The 24,920-nt window shown below is 37.9% G+C and overlaps 2 protein-coding genes across 11 annotated transcripts in view; both read right to left on the reverse strand.

The window, feature by feature from the left end:
• Positions 1-24,920, reverse strand: part of FAM172A (family with sequence similarity 172 member A) — a 415,825-nt gene that overhangs the window by 123,598 nt on the left and 267,307 nt on the right. For all 10 annotated transcript variants that reach the window (XM_013994983.2, XM_013994986.2, XM_013994989.2 and 7 more), the window contains one exon: positions 22,726-22,810. In XM_013994983.2, coding sequence (XP_013850437.2) covers positions 22,726-22,810 — 85 coding nt within the window. The remainder of the gene's footprint in view (positions 1-22,725; positions 22,811-24,920) is intronic.
• On the reverse strand, positions 1,141-22,639 carry POU5F2 (POU domain class 5, transcription factor 2). The gene has a single exon (XM_021085394.1). It carries the CDS (start codon positions 4,107-4,109, stop codon positions 3,084-3,086), a length of 1,026 nt encoding a protein of 341 aa, XP_020941053.1. The 5' UTR covers positions 4,110-22,639; the 3' UTR covers positions 1,141-3,083.

Raw genomic sequence — 24,920 nt, forward strand, 5'->3', positions numbered from 1 at the left:
CACAGATAAAATAATTTTGCACCCTAAAAAGAATTCACCATAAATAGATTCTTCCAAGGAAACCAATATCATTTAGTAAGCAAGACTATTTTTAGAAGAAAGTCATAAACAAAAGTGGCTGTTCCAAAAAATAAATCCCTATGACACAGTTTTAGTATAATAAGCAATGGCATATAGGATGTATATTTTTAAAGTATGAAATTAAATAGAAGCTACCTTAAGAGCAAGATAATATTTTGTAATAAGGAAGGATATTCTAACACCTCAAGTTTTTTTAGACAAGAGACAGGAAAACTTCTCCAAAAGGGAGAAATTATTCTTTATGATAGGAATCTAATTAAAGTGCCAAGGATTGATAAAAGCATAAGAACAAGAAAGGTAATAATCAACACAGGACCTGGTGTGAATTTGAAAGACTTACATAAGAAGTGATTCGGGACCTTTATACTATACTGAGCTAGAGAAAACACAGAAAGCCGGGAATCATCTTTGAAAAGTAAGATGGTCAGTGGTGTTTCTCAAATTCTAAAACAAAATGTGATGAAGGTCATCACTACCGCATTTTAAAAAAATTGCACCTACTACGTACACACTATTCTGCTATTCAGCTTATCCTGCAAAGGGGGTTGGGATGTTCCAGTTAAGAATACTTACCTTGTCTAAAGGAAACACAAGGAAATATCTGATAACAAAACCTATTGAATGAGTGGTTGGAATTTATGTTTTTAAGTGAGGTGGCAGAAATCTGACAAATATGAAGACTTTGGACTGTTGTTTGGCATCTGCGTCTATTATTTACTCCACTGAAATTGTTCTAAGGGTACCTGCGACATTTTCATTAGAGAAATGATATATTTTTATTTCTTATATGTCTTGATCTCCGTACATTTGACACTGTTAACCACTGACACAACACTCTTGGTTTTCTCTCAATTCTAAGAGGGATTCTATTTTCTCTCAATTCTTTGAGGGATCCAATTACTAAGATTTCTACCCATGACTTGTAGTTTGGGGTTAGCAGATGCAAACTATTGCATTTAGAGTGAATCAGCAATGAGATCTTGCTGTACAGTACAGGGAACTATATCTAGTCACTTATGATGTAACATGATGGAGGATAATATGAGAAACAGAATGTCTATATATGTATGAGTGGGTCACTTTGCTGTACAGCAAAAATTGACAGAACATTGTAAATCAACTTTAATAAAAATTTTAAAAAGTAAAAAAAAAAAAAAAAAAAGATTTTTACCCATGAATCTTAAATCTTCGAATAATATGAAATTCTCTGAATAGAGGTTTCCCTGGTCCAGTCTTTTCTCTTTTCACAGTCAAGAGGACCAATGATTTAAAAAAAAAGTCTTATTTTAAATTATGTGAAAGCTGCCTAGTGACACATTCCAGTGGTTGCTTAGGCAGAGGTTTGGCCGCCGTGGGAATGATGCAGCTGTGCAGGTGTAGAGGAAGATCCTTGGAGATTTTCCCTGAGACTGAGGGCCTGTTACCAATTCGCCAAATCTGCAGGTGCTGCAGAATTCAAGGAGGAGCTTGAGTCAGAGCCTCCTCACAGCTTTTAGGAGTTGAATATTCCCAGCTCAATCACAACTGTTCATCCTTGCATTAAACCCTGCCTAACGCTCTGTAGAAACATCTCCCTTCCAAGGCTTTCCAGAAGGGCTATCTAGGAAAAGTGAAGAATGGGACTGGTGCTATATGACTTTTAGTGGGATAGTCCAAAAGCAAATGTTTAGTCAACTATTGAATTTAAAGCCAAGCAATTTTGAAGTTTGGCTCCACTTTCACTAACCTATGTGTATCACTAGTGCTCTACTTTCATATATTGAAAAGAGGGAACGATATACATTGGAAGAAACTAGGAAAAAACAATAAAAATAAGAGCTAAAGTTAATTAGGAAATAAGAACAGTAATAAATAGAATAAAAGTTAAAAAGCTTGCTCTTTTGAAATGCTTATAAATTCTGTGTAAGACTTATTTTTTGAAGAAAGAGAACAGAAATTGATAAGATTGGTAAGTAAAGAGGATACTTAAACTCAGATATAATATATAGTGATAGATTATAAAACCATAAATATTACATGGAGGTATATGGCAGTTGATGTGAAAATACAGAGGGATTAATGACTTCTGTTTAGTGTATGATGACCCAAATGATCAATGTAGAAGTAGAAAACTGGAAAAGACCAATTTCATAGAGGAGATTGGAAAGTGATTTAAGATGTACCACTGCAAAAGCCACCAGGGAATGTTGGCTCAGCTATCACAAATATCCTTTAAAAAGCATATCACAACTCAAAAGTAAATAAGGGAAATTCCCAGGGAATAAAGCAAGCTGAGCTAAAAACCAGAGAAGTAAGCTGGAGCTGAGTTGAGGTGAGCTATAGCTGTCCAGATTCCCAATGTCAGTAGCAAAGAGATTTAAGAAGCAATGGACTGTCAAGACAGGAGATAAACCTGTGACTGCATTGGGTGGAAGGCTGAACTGATACCCCTACTTAAAGCTGAGGTACTCTAAATGAAAAAGTGAATTAGAAAATAAAAAACTTTAAAGAAAGCGGGGAGAACAAGCAAACTCTTGTGTTTCAGCAAGAGCTCTGGGTAGGCTCTGTGTTGTCTTTCCCTATCCCAGGTCAAACCTTCCCCTGGAGGCAACGATTTATCCTGGACTTTCACACAAAGTTCTGCATGGTTTTGATAAAAATGATATACTGAAATAGACACCTGTGACTTGAGTTTTTCCACTCAATTTTAGGAAAAAAAAAATTCCTGTTTATTGATAACAAGGGATAACATACAATTTTCAATTAATGAGAAACAAAGTATCCAAAACCATCTACATATTGTAATGCATCTTAAAGCCAGTGCTACAGAAAAACAAAGGGAAAAACACAAAGCAGCAATAAACTTCAACTTCCCTCCCCAAATTTTCTTAAACAACTTCCAACTTACTCCCTTCCATATTCTTAACTTCTTCAGACAGCTAATGGAGAACTTGGCAAAAGTTCTGAAATGAACTCCAGGGACCAGTTTTCCCAGTTTAGCCCTTCCCAGAAAGACAGGCCCCTCAGCTGGAAAGCCCTGGAAAGCTCAGAGTGGTGGCCGGGGCAGAGAGGAGGGTTCCTCCCGCAGGAAAAGCGGCAGGGGCATAGGAGCACAAAGGTGGAAAGTAGGGTCCCCCACAGTGGGGGGGACCAAAATGGAATCCCGATGTCAGGGGAAAGCACACTGGTCCCCCTGAGAAAGGAGGCCCGGCTGCCCCCACCTCGGCCAGGGGGTAGAAATCACTGCTTGGCCGACCGCCCTGCCTGCTCCTGTTATAGAACCAAACTTGGACCAGGTCCTTTTGTAGCCGTAGCTGCCCAGCGATGCAGCTGATCTGCTGGGGCGTGGGCTTTGGGCACTGCAGGAAGAGTTTCTCCAGGTTGTTTCCGATGCGTCTCTCCCTGCTTGCGCGTCTCCGCTTCCGAGCTTGCTGCAGGATCATCTCCATTTTGCATATGCCTAGAAGGTTCTTGGTGTCCACTTGCTCCAGCCACATTTTCAGCAGTGGTCGCAGCTTCCACATGTTGGCGAGGCTCAGCTGCTGGGCCTCAAAGCGGCAGATGGTCGTCTGGCTAAGCATCTTTCCAAAAAGAGCCCCCACAGCGAACCCCACATCGGCCTGCGAGTACCCCAGGGTCATCCTCCTCTCTCTCAGTTCCTTGGCCAGCTGCTCCATCTCCTTCTCTACCGCAGAGATGTCCTCTGGCAGAGCGGGCCTTGGGATGCACTGCAGGAGGATGCAGGGCCCTGGGAAGGCGCCCTCAGAGGGGCTTGGGAACCAGGGGCCCACCTCGCCAGCTCCAGCTCTGGGCCCAAAGGGCACCATCCCGCCCCCGAGCAATTCGTACAGCTGGGGGCCTGGGGGTACCCCCCACACTTCACGGCCCGGGCAGATCCCTGGTCTGGCCCCTGGCAGGACCATCAGTCTGCTGCGGGGCCCCTGGGCGCTGAACCAGATCGGAGTGTGAATCCGTCCGGGCTCTGGCCCACCGGGCTCGGCCTCACCACTGCCCAGCAGGGCTAAGTCTGAGGGCCTGTGTCCGGCCATGGGGTAAGACCGCTCAGAGCAGGTAGTCTGGTAAGAACTGATGGCTCTCGAGGCTTCTGAACAGCCACCAGCTCGCTCTCGAGCCCCGCCCCCCAGTGGGCTGAGATGGCGGTGCAGGCGGGAGAAGCTGAGGCCAAGGGAGTGAACTAAGGAGGGGGTGGGGAAAGCTGGTAGATTCCACTAATAATTCCTTGAGTCCCCAGGATTAAGGGAGGGAGTCTTCTATCCTGAACTTTCCTTCCAACTCCCTCTTGGGCTCTGCACCTCCAAGCTGTCTGGGATCCCCTAGTGCCTTCATACTCTCCCTGAAGGGAACCTAGGCATTAACTTTCAGTTCTTCTAAACTCTGGTGTCTAAACTCTTTCCTCTGCATAATCTCAATGACTACTTTTGGTTTCACAAATATTTGTCAAATATCTTTATGCCAGATTTTTGTTTTGTTTGGTTTGGTCTTTATGCTACCCTTTAAGTCACTGTCACCTCACTGCTATCTTCATGGTCACGAGTGTTGCCAACATCTTTCCATCACATATCTTCAGCCCCTGTGAAACCTAAGCATCCCTGCCTGAATTTCTAGTTAGCATCAGCTGACTGTCGGATTCTGCTCCTCAACCCCATACTTTGTCAGATTCCACTCTCTCACTGGGGCCAAGTTTCCTAACTAATCCCATGTTTACCAGTCTTTCAGTTCTTTGCTCCCCAACCTACCTCAGCTTCCTGGTCCACAGTTTCCCCATACAACAGAGACCTATGTATTTCATCTTTTCCCCCTTGGCGGACAGGTCTCGAGTGGCATGACCTGACATCAGGCTTCCCTATCCCTGGCACCTCTCCCATCAGAGACTCAAGGGATATTTGTAGCTCCATAATGTCCCCAGCTCAGGTAACAAGTCCTAGAGCCTGGGTGGAGAAAGCTAAGGAGGGAGGGGGAAGAGAAGATCAAACTCAGGTTCAAAGATTCTAAGAAGGAGCTTTGGGAAAGAGGAGAGGACAGTGATCTTGTCTGGACAATCCCAGCATCTTATCCTGTGACTCTCCAACTCAACCATGATGAGGCTCTTCCCTACCCACATCTACTGAAATTGGTCTTATGAAGTTATTGGTGATCTTCCAATTGTCAAATCTGATGGTTTTTCAAATCTTCATCTTATTAAACTTGTCCGCAATATCTGACAATGCTGACTACTCTTCTTGCTTCTCTGTTGTAAATTTCCATGAAATGCTGGTAACAGCCAAATATATATTTTAGCCCTGACTTCACTTTTAATATCCAGTCTGTATTTCCCATTGCCCCACATCAAATTCATTATATGCACTTCTAAGCCTGCCTCTCCTTCAGGGTTCCTTGAGCTGGTTAACGGCATCATCACCCACTCAGTCACCCGAACTGAAACTCAGAAGTTCTTCTTGAACTTTCCCACAGGCAGCAGATCTTACATAGTGGGTCTCCTAAAATAGTTGGACTCTACTTCTCCTCTCTAGCTTCATCTTACTGTTTTAATTTAGGCCATGTAATTTCTCACTTGAATTATTATAATAACCTTAAAACTAGCTTCTTCTGCTTTTCCTTTCAAGTTCATCTTTCATAATTCTGCTAGAGGTAACCTCCCCCAATCCCAACCAAACCTAACCAAACCCAGCCAAATGAAAATCTATCTCATTTTCCTCTTATTTTCTCCCCCTAAAATCTAGCCCCTCTTTCCTGAGTCAACAAGGTGGGCCTTAAAATTCCTGAGTATGGAACACAATGTTTTTCATCACCTGGCTTCTCTCGCCCTTCTTTTCCCAGCCTCATCTAGCACATTCCCCCAAGCCCTCTGTGCTCCATCTTACCCCATGCTCAGTGAGAATACTTCACTTTGTAATAAAGATGCCACACTTTTCATGGCTATTATGCTTTTCTTCATGCTGCTCCTTCTACCAGAAAGGGCTTGCCCTGCTTGTTGGTCTCATTCTCTCATATAATTCAGGATTCCGTTCAAATGTCATCTCATTAGAGAAGCCTTCCCTAACCACCCTATCTAAAACAGCAGTACCTGTCACTCTGCTTCCTTTAGTAAGCTATTTTATTTTTTGTTATTAGCAGGTATTATCACCTAATATGTAGTTATTTACCTACATATTTATTTATTGTCTGTCTCTCTGCTGCCAAGAAAGCATGGACTTTGTCTCGTTTGCTGCTGTGTCTACAGAGCCAACAACTGTGCTTGGCTCAGTAAACATTTCCTGAATAAATGAAGCATGTTGTACTGCCAGTCACCTTGAAGTCTCAGTTTAGAGGACATTTTATGGTGAAGTTTTCCCCCAGGCAGAACTAGTTATTGCTTTTGCAGTCCCCCCTTGTACTTAATATATGTTCTTATTATAACATTTATCAGTAATTATTTATTTTATGTCTCTGTTTCTCCAACTAGGTACTTCAGGGCATGCATGTAGGTATTATAAAGCCTAGAACATAATGAACCCTGAGTGATACACTGCTCAATAAATGTTTGCTGAATGAATCTTCACTTGTACAATTCTGAGAATAAAGCACATTTAGTTTCAGTTTGAGAAACGTGACCCTACTACGTATCTCTCTATCCTTTTCCCTCTCTTCTAGAACAAGGCCCTTATGCAGAGGGGGGTAGTAGTACTATGAAATTAAATTCAACTCAATACTACAGGTAATAAGGTTGTAGATTCGGCCTTGAGGCAATGGTAGAGGGAAAAAGAAGCAAGAAATCAACTGCTATCTCCACAGGGTATGTATTTTAATAATCTGTTTAATGCCTGCATCTCCAATGCAATCCTGGTTAGAATGTATGCTGGTGAAGAGCAAGGTCCTTGTGTGTCTGGCTCATTGCTAGATTCTCAGCATGTGGAACTGTGTCTGGTACAAAGTGGGAAGTCAAGAGATATGTTTAATGTTAAATAAATGAATCTCTGCAGCATTAATAGTGATATAACTTCCACATTTGCCTTGAGTTAGGTTTTAAGATGATGGCCTGTGAAAAGCAGCAATATTCAAAATTTCACTATCTATTCTTTCCAAGTATACCTACATGCTATTTTTGCCAAATTATAAAACAACCAGCGTCTATTAAACACAATGAAAGGTAGATCACAAAGAGGAATACAAGAGAGCAATTATGTAAATTAAGGCCCATATATTGAAACCAGCCCATTTGCAAAAGAGAACCAGAGCAAACTGGTTCGTTAGTTGTCTAGAAACAACAGTTGAATGAAAATATTTTTAGTGAAATGGGCAAAGGGAGTTCAACCTAATTTGAGGAAAGCCTTATTATATTAACTGAGTTAGAACATAATAGCTGAAAACATTTACTAAATTAAAAAGCAAGGCTATGCTAACTTGGTGGGTTCTAAAATTAACATGGGTACTCTCAATTAAGGTTTTCTCTGTACTTGGGCAGATCTCATCTGCCCCTGTGCCTATCTCCTGGTTTATGCATTTGTGCTGTCACGAATAAAAACATATATTCTTAAAAGAAGTCTTGACATCTCCTTAAAAGTATGTTTGATGTGCTATAGAAATGTGGTAATCAGGGAAAAAAACAGGATCATATGTGGAACAGAAATTGAGATCAGGGAAGGCCCAAGACAACCAGCACTGTTTGGGTTGGGGCGCTGAGAGGCTAATCCATCACCTTCAACAAACACAGAGACCTCTTAGTAAGTGATTAGATTACAGTGTAAGAATCAGGCCAGTCTTATCCATAGGGAACTATAAAGTAAGGATAAGAAACACATGGTCCCAGGCCTTGTGTATTTATAATCTAAATGGAGAAGAGAAACTCAGGGGAGCAGGACAGCTACACTTGCCCAAAGAGGAAGCTAACAGTATCCTATTATAAGATCTTTGGAATTAAAAGCAAGTTAAGTTTTAAATTGAAATGCACAAGGTATCAGGCTCTGTGCTATTAAACTCTCCTTAAGTATCTTCTATTCTAAGATGGCAAAACTAACAGCCAATATTACTAATAGTAAGAAGCAAAACCAGTGGAGGCAAAGTTAATAATAAACATCCTTGTAGGTCTTGGTTCATGTTTCATCTCCTTGAAAAGATTTGCCCAACATTCAGGACCACTGTGATTTCCCTTCTCTCTGAACTTAGTGCCCGTCTACTCAGATACAATGGCTGTTTTAAAAAGTTGATTGGAGTTTCATGTCTTAGCTCCCACCTGGGAGATATGGAACCTCCCAAATGGATGTTATAGGTACCCCTTTTATTTTGTACTTATGTGCCAAACAATGTGCTCATGCATGAGCTATCCATAGTACTTTGAGTGTGGTCGGTGCATAAGAACTCCTGGCTGTGAGGGAGAGCTGGTTTTGACTTACATTGTCCTCTTGGTCAGTTATTTTATTAACTAGGAAGGTGATACTTGCTTCCTTATCTCACCAAATGTGTGTCTCCCAAAGCTGCTCATGCTGCAGAAAGAGGACGGGTTTGCTCTAGAACATGTGAGGAGTTTCATTTCTCTAGTGGAGTCTCCAAAAAAATACTATTTGAATGTAATGTAATCAACAGAGCATATCAGAGGATCTAAGAATAAGGTACAAGTCAGACAGAGAGGGCAAGGAGGACTAGATCGTGCTAATTTTCATTTTTTCTTACTCTGCAGAACTCTTAGTAAACTCAGCACTGACCAGGCATTGGTGTGTAAAGGCACTGTCACCAGCAGGGCAGGTATAGGTAGGTCCCCCAGAATCACATTAGTCAAGGAGTAAGACAAAAGGCAAAGGCAGGAGACAAGATCTAGAGACCAGACACCTCTTTGGGTCTAAGGAAGTAAAGTCAGACACCTAGGAAAACTGTGACTTCTGTATAGGAAGGAAAGATGCCTCCCACATCACAGTGAAATCACACAACACAGCAAGTGAGGTCAATGAAACGACCTCAGAATACACTGTCAATTCTCTGGGCAGATTTTCAAGTGGAAAACTGTATAAGACAAAGTGAGTATCCAAGTTAAGTTAGGCAGTTAAGAAAAACTGACAGGTATTGGTAAGTACATACAATAAGAACATTAAGGTGTAATAACATGGAAAAAGAGTTAATTACATCACTGTAGTCACTGAAAAGAATCATTTATTACTACAAGATAAATCCCTAAGACAGATAACAACAGCACTGTTTTGCAAAGGAGATAAGAGGTCAAGAACAAGGGTGAAAGGACAGGACTTTGTGAATACCAGTAATATGAGATGCTTTTACTCTTATAAAATACATAGAAAGCAACTATGAGACACAGAGAGAATATAATGCGTTGCCAACATAGACCTTGATTTTCTTAATTTCAGATTAAGATGATACAGGATTTTTGTTGTTGTTGTTGCTTAATTTGTTGCCATTCTTTTCGTTATTGTAAAAAATGACTCCACTGTGATATAATTGCTATTTAGAAATAACAGCTCAGGACACAGATATGACACAAACACATAGAGACAACAAAGACATTCAGGGTATGTAGAGAAAACCCTTTCCATTTTGTTTTGTAGATCTGAGATATTCATGAGCTATGAACTTCCTGTGCTATAAAATAATATTAAGTATAAAAACCCTATAGACTTCACTAGAAGCCTTGAAGAATTTAAAATATTGGTATAAGGCAAGAAGAGCAGTTGAGCTGAGCAGGGCTGAGTTGAAAGGCTTTTTGGTGATGAGTCAGGTATATTCAAAGATAGTCACAAGCAGATAAAGTTTAAAGGTTCTTGTTATGCCAAGCAGGATTTAAACAAACTTTTTAGCTGAGTTTGCCCTTGTTACAGAAGAAAAGCTTTAAGGATGTTCTTGCATTGATTACTCTAGTCAGGGTGCAGTCACTGTCTTCTGCATTCAAATTTGTACTCTGCTTACACTTGAAAGCAGGAGATACACAACTTGTTTAGGGATTTTTTTTTTTTTGATTATACTGCACAGTAAAAAATACCTAACAGAAATGATAGCTTATGACCAATGAAACCAGTAATTCAGAATGTGAAATGGGCTCAGAGAAGCAAACAAGAAGTAGGGTATATCTGCTTACAGGACAGAGCTCTTTTAGGTGCTGTGAGAATTATTTGCTGTTAAAGATACTCCGAATCAATTGATTTTGGCATTCTTACCATCATAAGTTTAGGGCCTCTGTAAATGTCCCTGGAATCTCTCTAAGAAATTATGAACTGAAATAAGCCAAATAAAGTGGTGGAATTCCTTGTGATAATTTAAATTCAAGAAAGATATTTGTCTTTTATGGTTGAAAGAAATGTAGACGAGACATAAAGAAGACAGTGTATTAAAGAACTGATAGGCTTTCAGGGAGAGTATGGAAGAACAGGATACAAGCAGGAAGAAGAATGACAGGGAAAGGTCAGCATGGAATTTAAGTAAATTAGAAGAGTGAAGAAGTTATTAGAAAACTTCAATTTAGGGTTTCTTCTAAAAGTCTCCTTTATAGAGATTGTTACTATACAAAGCTTAAACATGTATATGTTTATTTGCCCCAAATTTTCAACAGGTAACTTCTGTAATACTTTAGAAATTAAGAAATTATATAAAATAACTGAATTTTGTCAAGTATTGTGCCATGAAATTATTTGAAACCTGCATAAACTTGCTGGTACCTGATTTCTTTACTTATTGATATAACATATTGACTACTTGTGGTGAAATATGTATGGAAAAAGGGGTGTTAAAAGATAATATGAACAGAAATCTTACACCAACTCTCAAAGAGTATTTAGACCTCACAGATCAGTTAAATCAATGTTAATACCTAAAAGCTGCAGTCGCTGATAAAAAAAATGTTTCAAAAATAAAACTATTTTCCTTTAAAGAAGGACTATATTTTAAGAACTATGATGAAACGAAAGCATAAAGAAATATATACCCCTGTTTTTAAAGTGCTGATAATAAAGTCAGAACATCTTAGGATTTTTACAAATGGAAAATATTGACCTATCAATGGTAACTAATGGTCACTCTGAATTTTCATTTCAGTAACAAAGAATATGTATTTTAGATGCTCTGAATCACTACTAGGAAGCAATGCAGTTTCTCTGAAGGGGTGTTTTGGGGGTATTTTTGCCAGCAGACAGATTTATTGCTGGTAACTTGATGTCTGTCTGTGACAAGACAGATTGGGCAGGGAGGGTGTAGGTGGGAGGCACATATCACAGGCTTGGTCAAACAGAAGTGAAGAGGAGTGCAACCAGGCAAGCCACGCAGGTCAGGAAGGGGCAGGCAGAGACTGCGCACTGGAGGGAGATGTGATTCCATAGGATGCAGGACAAAGAGTCTCTAGGTGGGAGAGACTGAAGCCAGGGAGACAGGAGACAAAAACTGTAAGAGCCACACATGGAGACTAAACCAGATGACAGAGAGAGAGTCAGAGGGCAATAAACAGACCTAGGGAGAGCCTTGGAGAGCAGTGACCCAGGCAGCTGACAGAGCAAAGGAGAAAAGGAGGACGAGTGAAGCACAGACTGCCGTGGGAGGAGAGATCAATACTTGATAGATGGTAGAAAGGATGAAAGCTTCTGTCTTCAGTACTACTGATTCCGATTTAACTTTTCCAGTAACTAGGGACATAGCATTAAGAGCCACCAGACACTGCTATGGGGACTATAAAAGTGGTAACTCTCACAAATTAACTTAGAGATTACCATTTTCAAGCACAAATACAAATTCATATTATTTGGTTATTTATCCAAAAGCAGTCAAAAATTAGGCAAAAAATGTTTTTAACTTTCAAGGGAAAAGTTAGCTCAGTAAAAGGAGAGTTGCCACCGTTGCTGCCAAATTCTTTGATGAATTTTTCACAAACTGGTTCAGAAAGCCGTAAAAAAACATGGTGGCTATTTTTAGTTTTTTTTTTTTTTAACGTGAGATTTCTGAAGTGAGACCACTTATATTCACTGTCATTACTGGAAAACTGAAAAAGTCAAAGTCACAGGATAATATTGAACCTGATTAAATACACACACACACAGACACTCACACACACGTATATATATACAAAATCAGGGCAAATATTGGTGATCTATCTAAATATCACATATTTACATATTTAGATAGATTATTTTAAATGATTCTCTAATGAGTTACTTTCCCAAAGTTCCTAATTCCTGCTAATTATAATGAATGATTCACTGAAAACACAAGCATTTCCAGTGGTCAACTTTAAGAACACTCATCCCTAATATTAACTAATAATTATAAGGTACATAGAACAATAAATAGGGAAACTAACTGATGAGTAACAGCCACAAGGCCAATTCTACAGTAATGAACACAAACTCCCTGAAAAGTGCTATTTAGTTAATGGAAACATCACTTAAAGATGAGAATATATCCTTTGAATGGGAGGAAGAGGAACACTACAATTCTTGAGCAGTGTATGTAGTCAAAAAGTTGTACAGTATCGTATCTGCTAATACGTCTTGAATTTTAAATTCTGTTTATAAAGCAAAGGAAGTATAGATTTTCAATTACCTAATTAATTTGAGCTACGTCTAAAAACATATTAGACAACCCAACTCATCTACACACTCTGAATGATACCACATTCCAGAAGCAATTACTGTTGATTTTTCATTGCTATCTTTAGAAGGAAATAATTATTCACTAACAAAGAAAAGAAATGACTTCAGTCATTTCCTCAAGATGTATTTTCAGCAATGAAGTGAATATTTAGCAAATATTCAGTAATTTTACACAGTGTAAACAGTCAATCTGAACTACCTGAGCAAGCAAAAATTAGGGTTACATTAGCAGGTTTTCTACAACATAAATTCACCTGGAAATTGTTAATTTTCTACGTTCTTTTCTGGTTGGGAAATAGGACTTGACAGGTACATGTTATCAATGGCCCCCTTCTATATCCATAACAAGACAGGATCACTTAACTATAGCAAGTTTTCAAGTTCAATTCTCTTATCCTAAGATATCTACTATGGTTCTTTTTTCCGTTTTTCTTTTCATCATCATCTTTTATTCCCATTTATGCTGTTGTATTTCTAAATTTTGAGATGCCTAGATTTACATCAAGTGTTCTAAGTAAGCTGAAATAATTTTAAAAAGACTATCTCAAGTCATGACAAGGATGAGAAAAAATGAGAGGGATACAAGTTTGGGGAGTAAATATGTTGACAGAAATCTAGATCATATAGTTTTAATGAATGTAGGTTCAGGTATTTCCTTAATGGTAGGTGGAAAAGCTTTCCAACCCGTGTGCTGGGTGCAAAAGGGTCACAGGTATGTGCAAATACTGATCCCCTCACCCTCAGGTCAGCCAGGACAGGCTATACATTCAGTGCTGGACATAAGCAACCTCATGTGTAAATCCCAGAGTATCATACAAATATTATACTTTTCTATATCTGTTGCTTAAGGAAGAGTGGAATAACTAATAACTTTCTGGTAACTCTGCTTTAAGGTTACCATAAACTTTAGAGGACTGGTAAAGTGGATCTGATGAGGTCAGGTTTTCAAGGACCCAGGACAAGAGACTGCTGGAAGGGCATAAGAGGGAAAGGTTCTGCACTAAGTAGATGCCCTGAAGCCTAGAAAAAGGTTCTCTAAAGTCAGATAGGTAAATATGTACTTTTATCAATGGGAAATGATAGAAGATCAAGACCAGAAGGAATGTTCTAGAAGTATCATCTTAAAGAGGCCTTCCCTGGCCACCTTCCTAAAAATTCAAATACTTCCTTCCACATACGCATACTTCAGGTCCTTTCTACTTGCCTTCTATTATCTCCTACCAATGACCACGAATACACTACATATATACTCTCCTTATTTACCTCCACGTGGGACTGTTTTCTGTTGTAATTCACCTCTATGTCCCTGGCGCCTGGAGCAATGTATAACCAACAGTGAATTCTTATTGAATGAATGCACACAGACTGAAAGCACGTAAGAGAGAGGCAAGGAGGGAGCACATTTGAAGGGGGCTGAAAGCATGTGAGCCTGAGCTGCAGCACCTACCCACACTTAGGCCCAGTCGGAATCCCCCTGGCAAAGAGTAGCCTGTCAGTCATATGCCAGGCAAAGCAAGTCACGTCTAGACTTGTAAGAAGTCCGAAGATATCAATCCTCTGTAATCTTGTCTGTTTTCAAACATTTATGTTTTCCTTTCCTTTCACCTTGGAAGAATGTCTCCTCATACACAGTCAAAAATTATATTAGCTATTTGGGGGAAAAGCACACCATATAAGATCATTTCTAATTTCATCTTCACTGCTACCCCAGTTTCTTTCAGCTTTATTGTTTCTGGATTTCTATGTCCCACTGAACATTTTTCTTTTGACTATTAGTCTTCCTTTTGATTTCCTCACTATATTTGCCATCTTCCTGTGACTTTGGTTTTGTGACCCTTATCGATGTCGCAGAGAATATAAGAAAACATGAATAACTAAGTTATTTGTTGTTTCAAAATAGATTTGTAGACAGGGAAATGGAAGGGAGAATATTTCTGCAAATGCTTTTCCCATTGCTACAGGATTAAAATAATTAATAAATGTAGATAAATGATAGCCTTGAATTCTAAAATGATTAATGAGAATATACAGAATAACATTATATTTCATGGTGTTTTTCTCTTGATGAACTTAAAACATCCCTCCAGATACTAAAAAAATTGTCCTCATAACATTTCATAACATTTCTACAAGATAAGAGAGGTAGATACTTGTTGTTGCCATTTTATAACAGACATAAACAACCAAAATGTGGGCCATACAATAAACATAGACCATATTAATCTATTACATATTTCTCTGAATAACAGTATTTTCTTATGAAACATTATTAATAGGAAGAAGTGGGGGAACAAGTCACTTGGCACATACTCAAGACCCTCAAACTGCCACCATTCACTCTATGTTATAATAATTGAAAAGTCAGACTTCATTTTAAGAATAAGATACAATACTGCCAACTCTTAAGTGTGTACTTGTCAAGTATGACTTTGCCTTGAAAAAATAAAAACAATATGACTGTACTGAAAATAATTATCAGTAATATTCTAAATACAATTTGAAATTTTTATTGTACCTGTTTTTAAATATATATTCATGGATAAATAACACTCATAAAACAGAGCTATTAGGAGCATTAGATCTATTTTTTTGGTGGAGGTTAAAGGGAAACATATTTAGTAATAAGGGAAAAAATACATAACTAAATGGGTATGTATTTTTACAAGTAATTTCATTGCTTTGACCATGAAACTTCTAGTCAGAAGATAAGAAGCATACTATAACAAGACAGAAAACTTCATACTTTAGAAATCTAGAAAAAAATGACTATACTAGATTGAATGGATAGTTTGGACATCCATTACTAACTTGTGATCAGTACACACATCACAATCTTCAAATAATATTAACATTTTAAATGACAGTAACAAGATTTTTGATCAGCAAATTTCAGGTATTTCAAAGGTACTTAAATGACATTTAGCATTTCCACAAGAATTTCCTGCTATCACCCCAACTATCATTATCTCAATTAAGTAGGTCATTAAACAAGTTTATCATTTCTTATCCTTAACTGATTTCCTCCTCCAGCTTCTCTACACTTCTGATAATGACATTTTCATTATCCCAGTTACTTTTCATTGGAGCATATCATTGTCACCTCTCTTCTGTTAGCCTCCACATCCAGCCTACTAATTGTCAAGGAGTATAGATTCTTTCCGAGTGATATGTTATAGCTCTCCTACTCTCTTACTTCCTCTTACCACATTACACTGGCTTTATTTTCATATCCTGCTGAGTTTACTGCTTCCAGCTTCTTGCTCCTGTCTGTTTTTCATTTACTAAATTAATCCTCCTTAAAATCCCATTGTGATCATGTCATAATAACATTATGGTATGGTTAAAAATGTGCAACAATTTTTAAGGACTCTTTGAGGGAAATCACCGATTTTGACTGAAAACCTGTTCAATTTTTACAACTAGTTATGGAAATGGCCGGGGGTACTAGCCCTAACTCTTCTCTCACTTGATTCAAACTTAATGTTCATGCCAGCTTCAAGAGGAGGAATGAATCTACCCACTAGCAGAAGGCCAGGCAACAGTTCCTTTTTTTTTTTCGGTTTTTAGGGGATCCAAGCTATGTCTGTAACCTATGTCACAGCTTACGGCAACATGGGATCCTCAACCCACTGAGCGAGGAAAGGGATTGAACCACTATCCTCATGGTTCATAATCCACTGAGCCACAATAGGAATTTTCAGTTCCTCTTTCAAAACAATTTTTTTGGGTAAAATTTCCACGTTTAATTTAAATATGCCTTGTTTTATTTATGTATGTATGTAAGTAAATTATTCTTTTATTGAAGTATAGTTAATTTACAATATTGTGTTAGTTTTGGGTGTATATAGCAAAGTGATCAGTTATACTTATATTTTTTTCTGACTCTTTTCCCTTATAGGTTATTATAAAATATTGGCTATAGTTCCCTGTGCTATACTGTAGGTCCTTGATGGTTATCTATTATATATATATGTTTATATATATAAACATATATATATATATGCATGTATTTGATAATCCCAAACTCCTAATTTATCTCTCCCTCCACCCTTTCCCCTTTGGTAACTGTGAGTTTGTTTTCTATTCTGTAGTCTGTTTCTGTTTTGCATATACATTCATTTGTATCTTTTTTTTTTAGATTCCACATACAATCGATACCATATGATACTTGTCTTTCTCTGTCTGACATCATGTAGTATGATAATCTTTAGGTCCATCCATTTTGCTGCAAATAGCATTCTTTCATACTTTTTATGGCTGACCAATATTCCATTGTATATGTGTACCACATCTTCTTTATCTATTCATCTGTTGACTAGGCATTTAGATAGCTTCCATGACTTGGTTATGGTAAACAGTTCTGCAGTGAACATTAGAGTGCATGTGTCTTTTCGAATTATGGTTTTCTCTGGATTTATGCACAGGAGTGGGATTGATAAGATCAATGGTAGTTCTATTTTTAGATTTTTTAAGGAACCTCCATACTGTTCTTCATAGTGGCTGCACCAATTTACATTCTCACCAACAGTGTAGGAAGGTTCCTTTTTCTCCACACCCTCTTCAGCATTTATTATTTGCAGACTTTTTGATGATGGCCATTCTGACTGGGGTGAGGTGATACCTCATTGTAGTTCTGGTTTGCCTTTCTCTAATAATTAGCGATGCTGAGTATCTTTCCATGTGCCTTTTTAACCATCTGTATGTCTTCTTTGGAGAAAAGTCTATTTAGATCTTCTGCCCATTTTTTGATTTTTTTTAAAAAAATATTTAGCTGTATGAGCTGTTTGTATATTTTGGAGATTAATCCTTTGTCAGTTGCATCATTTGCAAACACTTTCTCTAATTTTGTAGGTTGTCTTTTATTTTATGTTGTCTTTGCTGTGCAAAAGCTTTTAAGTTTAATTAGGTCCCATTTGTTTATTTTTGTTTTTATTTCCATTACTCTAGGAGATAGAGCCAAAAAGATATTGCTGTGATATATGTCAAAGAGTATTCTGCCTTTGTTAAAACAATGTTTTTGGGGAAAAAAAAGATAGTCACTATAAGCTATTCTTCAGTGCTATGTCCCTAGCTTCCAGAACAGTACTGGAACATAGGTTCTCAAGAAATATTTGAGGAATAAATGCATAAAGGTTTCCCCCACTACCTGAAAAGAGAGTAACTTCTATGAAAGCTTTTGTAAGCTAAAATAGCGTAAAGTGAAGAAGCAACTACTTTAGGACATATTTTGCTAATGGATGTCTAAGATAAATCAAGACAAGGCACAGGTGCTCCCAGGCACAGTTGAAAGCTGTGGGAACTTGATGCTGAGATGTGAAGTGTAGTTCCCAGGGAAGGAGGTTGGTGGTGCCACTCTTGCAGCTCAAACTACTTGCTGCCTCTCTAACGGCACCCTGAAAACAAAAGCTAAACACTATTTTGCTTTTGCCTTTTTTTCTAAAAGCAAAAATCCTCTTTGGATTTCTTTTAGTTAGTGAAAATAGGTACTAATGCAGGGCTTTTGTAAAAGTGATGTGGCATAAGGTAAACTTCCAAAAAGAGGGGGATAATTGTATATGCTGGGAAGTATGTATAAAATCTTCTGATTTAAGCCAAATTTGTTGGAATAAAAACCCACAGGGAATAGAATGTTACAGAAAATAGCAAGTTCTGTTCTAAGAAAAATTTGCTCAGGGAAGTGCTGAAGAGTGAGTCAACTTAGCATAAGATCAAATGAGGGTGATAAAGAAGGAACTTAGTATCTTTGATAAATTGTACAGCAAAATCTAAAGAGGTAGTGGAGGAGCAAGGGTAGGAATGAATTGTCTTCAAAGAGTTTTTAATTTTTTTTGGCTGCCCCTCGGCTTATGGGGTTTGCAACCTACACTGCTGCAGCAACATGGGGTCCTTTAACCCACTGAGCTGGCTAAGGATGGAGAGTGGAATTTGAGTCCTGGCACTCCAGAGATGCGGCTGATCCTGTTGCACCACAATGGGAAATCCTCAATATACTATTTAGTGCCCTTTTTGAAAGAGCTGCTCTTAAACCTTAGATATATCAGAGAAAAGGTGAATCTTACAAAGCTTTAGTCTCAAAAAAAAAAAAAAAACCCAAAAACCTAACGTTTCTTTCTATTTCAGCTTAAGTGACCACCAGTGTTGAAGTTAAGCCTTTTGAATTAATTGTCTACTGCTGTGGAACAAATCACCCCCAAAATTCGCAGCTTAAAACAATAACCATTTATTGGTCATAGCTTTTGCATGTCAGGGATCTGAGTGTTGCTTAGCTGGGTGACTGGCTCAGGGTCTCTCTCATGAGGCCACAATCAAGGTGTTGGCTCCTGTTTTAAGGTCACTCTCATAGCTGTTAGCAGATTTCAGGTCCTTACTGGCTCTCAGCCAGCGACACCAATCCCTTACCACATGAGCCTCTCTATGAGCAGCTCACACCATGGCAGCTGGCTTCCAACAGAGGGAGCAAGCGAGAGGATGAGAAAGAGCCTGAGGTCTACCCCCATTCACTGGTTCTACCATGTTCTCCATTATTCTTAAGCAGCAGGCTTGCTGAAATGTGGGAGTAACTTTTTGAACACTCATTTTGGTGCCTGGTTAGGTGACAACACCTTGTAGAGCTGAGACAACATCCTCCAAGATGTGCTATATGCTCTCAATCAGCCTTTAATACCGGCTGCTATTTTTCCCAGATCTAGGAATGAAGAGTAGAAACGGGACTGGCTTCTCTTCTCATTACCCTTAGTAATCTACTAGCAAAACTCCTGCTTCCAATTCCCATGACCTGTGGCTCTGTTGGCGTAAAGTTTCCATAGGGAGGAATGCTTCTCTGAGGTGTCACAACAATGATTCCACTGAATTCAATGCTGAGTCTGCCACCTTGCCACTTTGGGCTCCTTATACCACTGGATTAACAAGCAATGGAGAATGTCATATTGGCTAAAGTGACTGATCCTGATTGCTAAGTGAAAACTGAGTTGCTACTACACAATGGAGGTAAACAGAAGTATGCCTGCAATGAAGGAAATCCTCTAAGACACCTGTTAATACTTCTGTGATTAATGTCTATAGAAAACTACAATAATGTAACTCAGGCAGAACTGCTAATGGCCCAGACTCTTGAGGAATGAAGATATAGGTCATCCTACCAGGCAAGGAACCATGTCCAGGTGAGGTGTTTGATGAAAGAAAATAGAATATGGAATGAAAGTAATTACACACCAGCTACAACTATATGACTAGATGCAAAAATGAGGAATATAGTAGTTATGAGTATTTCCTCATTTTGATATGAATGCATTTACTAAATATATTTTTAAAATTTTTTATTACTTAATTTATTACATTTATAGCTGTACAATGATCATCATAACCCAATTTTATAGGATTTCCATTTTTGTTTTCTTCTCTCTTTTTTCCTTATAATCTCATCTGAGTTGTGTCAGTAGTAGTTAGCTTTATCTGTCAGTGTTTAAATTATATGATACTAAAGATGAGAAGAAAGAACATTAGCCAAGGACAAAAAAAAAAGGCTTTGTATCCTATTTTGGGGAAAGGGTTAGTGGTGTTTTTGGTTGTACATGGGATAGTTCCACCATGTTAGGTGGAAGCAGACTTCATTAATGACTTTATTTGGAGATTAAATCTGGTTTAAGGAGGTATACATGAGTGCCAAGTTGAAAGGGGTGGACTGTGTAGGATCTGCAATGTGTAATTATGGCTAGGTTGAAGTAGATTTCCCAGAATTCTTTTTCAACCTATATGTCTCTTGTTAGGATGATATACAAGGGAAGCTTTTGTGGGAAATTTGGAGGGTTAAAGTGAGGCAGCAGCTATTTTGAGCTCATACATGTTTATCTGCTGGCTTACTTGGTGGCATGAGACACCTTGGTGGCCAGGTGGTCCTCAGTAGCCAGGACCTCGGACCACACCCACCTTCCCCTGGATTCTCCTTTAGCACCCCTGATTCCTGGGCCAAGTGTGTGCATGGTTAGCTTCATGACAAAGGGCACTGGCTTTTACAAGACACAGACACCACCATCAATAGAAGCCATAAGAAATGATGTGGATTTAAGTCCATCCTCATAGGCTCCAGCTCTTGCTTCTGGGTTCCAGCTCATGCTTGCTTTCCCCCCCTTTACATAACATCTCCCTTAACAAAACCATCTGCTCTGTAGACTCAAGCTTCAGCACTGCAATGCAAAGTCGACATTCTTACAGAGTCTGCTTAACCAGCTCTGATCCAATCCCAAGTCAAATCTCTGTAACAAATCCTTTGCTATATATATATATATAGTCAATCCTCATTATTTGTGGACTCCACATTTGTGAATTCACCTGTTCATTAAAATTTACTTATAATCCCCAAATCAATAGTGACGGTGCTTTTGTGGTCATTTAATGATATGCATATGTGTAGAGTGGTAAAAAATTTGAGTTGCTCAACATGTTTATTCCTAAGGGCAAACAAGGTCATGCTTTACCTTCCTGTTTCAGTTCTCATACTGGAAAGTGTCCTTTCCGCAGACTATTTAATGCCATGTTTTTCACATTTTTGTGCTTTTGTTGGTTATTTTGCTTTCTGACATGGCACCCAAGTATAGTGGTGAAGTGTTGTCTAATATTCTTAAGCACAAGAAGACAGTGATGTGACTGTGTGTACAGAAATAAATGCGTTAGATAAACTTTGTCCAGGCATGAGTTAGAGTGCTTTTGAGCATAGTTCAATATTAGTGAATCATCAATATATTAAATAAGGCATCTTTAAACAGAAACATTCATAAAACAAAGTTATATATTGATTGGCTGATGAAAATGTTTTGGCCAGAAGCTCGCAGGAACCTAATCCTGTATTTTCCCTAAGAATAATGAATGATTCAGTATTCACTAATTCAGTGTTCTCAGAGACTTTATAGAATATAACCACTGCTAATAAAGAGAACATATTGTAATTAATGTATACACAATATACACAAAGTGGCATATATATCTTCTAGTAGTCTGTTTCTCTGATGGAAACAGACTGATAGGCCTGGAAGGTTTAGTTATAATGAGAGTAAAGCTCAGTTCAAGTTTAGGTATTAATGTCAGAGAAATTAGTTATAACATTATTTAATAACTGAACTGTTTTCTGAATTATTTCCTTCAACTCCGTAAATATGTATGCAACTTTAAGTGCTTAGTGATTAGCTATCTCCTATGGTTGTTACATGGAGTAATTTGCGTTCTAAACTTCTGCTTATTCTCTGGCATTTATGGCCAAAGCAAGCCCATTTTTTTGTTCTGTACCATAACCAGACACCATTGCTCATTTTGTGTTTATTATCAAAATTGGCCAGGAATTGTGATAGTCAAAAACAGAAAGCAATGAAAAATGTTATTCTTTCCTCTTACCTAGAGAATAGAGACTAAAATAAAAATACTTTAGCCTGGAAATCAATGCCAAACTTAAACTGTCGGGTGCTCAGCTGCTTCCTCAGGTGCTTACCCTGCTACTTTGTTTCAGCAGACAGGTCAGTCTGGACTTAGCTCTTGATGAACATCTTCTCATCCACTGCAGCCCCTACTCCTTCCACTGCTCTCTTTCTTTTGCCTAGAATACCACCCTGTGTGTCTTCCTACAATTCGAATCCTATCAAACACACAAAGCCCAGTGAAAATCTTTTCCATGGAAAACTACTCTAAACTCTAGGCCATGGCAATCTGTCTTCTCTGAACTCACAGTCCTGACTGCATGTTGGATCACTGAGCTAGTAATCCACCAGAGACACACACTCTGAGATCCTATATGGCTATCCAGCCCTTGTTTAATCGTCTTTCAACTCATGTACATCTTGTCTCCTGAAGCTTCAAGACAAATGTCCATATTATTCTGAAGTTGTTTCATCTATTCATCCTTACTAAGTTTGCTGGTAAGCATCTTCAGCTACTTAATGCATTTCTGGTAGTGGTTCAGACCCATGCTGTATGAACCAAAAACTCACTCAAAGATTCAAGGCATACTAATGTGCTTAATTTACAAAATTGAATTCTACATTTATTAGCATATTTTTGTAACTTAAAAAAAAAACACCCAATATATCTCTCATCAAACACATACCTGCTGAGACTCGGGGACAGTCAGGCAGCATGGACTCCACTGATGTGTCTAATGGTTCTGAGCTAGAGACCCAATTACAACAGTTCTGCAATGTAATAGAGACAATATTCTGTTGAAACATAATTTAAGGCAAGACCAACTTGTTAGGCTGTAGAGTTTAATTTAACCTATACAACCAACCACTGTAATTATACTCAATTTATTTTCCATACACTGTAAAAAATTACCATATGTAAACACTCAATAATTATTCATGACCAATACGACTGTGGAAAAAAGTTTATCTTCTACAATTCAGTAAATTATATGCCCTGATACCTTCTGTGAACCATGATGCATGTATTTATAAGAGGAGGCTAGGATTTTAATTAAGGGAAACTGAAAAGGTGTCTATTTTTAATTTTTAGATGGAAATTAATATTCATATGAAGATGTGAAAGAATAGTGATATTTTCAAACTATAAAACTATATTCCTTGCCTTTATAATACTAGAAGAATAAATTTTGCAATTACTCCTCAAAATCTGGCCCATATAAATATACTATCTTTTAATTTTTACTTTAGTAGGTTCAATGAAGGCTATATCAAACAGTTCAAAAGAAACACAACCCAGTGAATTGTAGCTGAGGACACAGAGCCTTCAATATTAAAGATACACCACTAAAATAATGATGATTTATATCTCACAAAATGGGAAATAAAAATAATCTATATTCTTTCCATATATCTTAAGTCTGCATTTTAAGTCTTGCTTAAAAAAATGTGATTAAGCTCATATGACTTAAAAAAATTTTTCCAACACACACACACACACACACACACACACACACACACACACAATGAATTTCCAGACAGATTTTATTTTAAAAGAAATCATCCTATCAATCATGTTGGAAAAATAGCTGATTGCTATTCTGGTAAACAAGCATGTATTGTGTATTTTTAGATGCTTGCTGTCCTGGTTGTGCACCATGGAATCCGTCCTCGCTGTGGAAAGATCCTTGACTGGTAGATCAAGTGTCTTATTGTATTTCCTTAATTCATTCTGTCTGGAAGAAGATGTCAGCTGTGTTGCAGTGAGGAGAGAATTTCAAAGGCCCCAGTCCCCACCAATAAAGGCCGAGGAATGGCTTTTGAATAGATTTGTCAAGGCAACCCTACTGTTCTGGGACCAGGGAGAGCAGGAATAACATAAAGGAAGGGTTGCTGTATGAGATTAGAAAGTGAAGTTCACAAAGCATGGCAGATTTTTGTAAGAAACAGTAGATCAATGAAACTATTGAACTGGGTGGAAAAAAAACCATGAAAACAAACACAACATCTAGTAATGTTCTTAAATGCTTTCTTTTTACATTTAAAATGGATAAAATATTACTATTTTCATATATTACAAAAGCTTGATGGTTTAAATTGAATATGTATTCTATAAGTTGCACTCCTAATCTTCATTAGCAGCTGAATGCAAAATTATACAATGTAAGGGAGAAAAAAACTATAAAATAGGGTTTTAGGAGATATTCACATATTTGAAAAAAGTAAAATAATATTGCTATTGCTAGAATACCACATCAGAGTGTTCTAGATAATGCAGAAGATTAGCACACAATTAGCCAGCTTTTACATACAATGTGACACTTGCTTGTAAGAAATAAGTATTCTCCAAAGCAGTGTCAAGATATGTAAATGGGCGATTTGTTTTATCATTCATCACAACCTTCTAATAAATTCAAAAATCATGACTTCTATAGGTACTAAAAATAGGCTCCCAATGATACAGGGAGATAGCTTCAATGAAGAATGACTTTCTCTTTCTCTCTCTTTTTCTTAAACAATTCAGTCTTTTCAATGACAGCAATTAGCACTACCGACAGACAGGCAGCGATTAGGTATATATTTTAATTATTATTCATCATAGTAGTACCTCCAAATCTGATGAAAGTCGGCTATTACCCAGGTGATATGTCAGTCTTAATACTGTTCACTTATACTTCACATATGTAAAACGATGTCTTATAGGATATTTCTAGTATTAATAACAGTGATGGTACATTACAGTATGCAGGTGATTAATCATTCTCTAACTTGTTATTACTGACTTTAAAAAGCTGAACAAAATGGATTTTATTCAGGTCACCTTTAACTCAAACATTCAAAGCAAACTACAGGTTAGCATTTTACGATTCTGAAATTTTTG

Source organism: Sus scrofa, chromosome 2 (genome assembly GCF_000003025.6).
Source record: "Sus scrofa isolate TJ Tabasco breed Duroc chromosome 2, Sscrofa11.1, whole genome shotgun sequence".
NCBI lineage: Eukaryota > Metazoa > Chordata > Mammalia > Artiodactyla > Suidae > Sus > Sus scrofa.

What these genes read in the sequence shown, in the direction of transcription:
- POU5F2 (XM_021085394.1), bottom strand. Translation starts at nt 4,109, where the DNA reads ATGGCCGGACACAGGCCCTCAGACTTAGCCCTGCTGGGCAGTGGTGAG.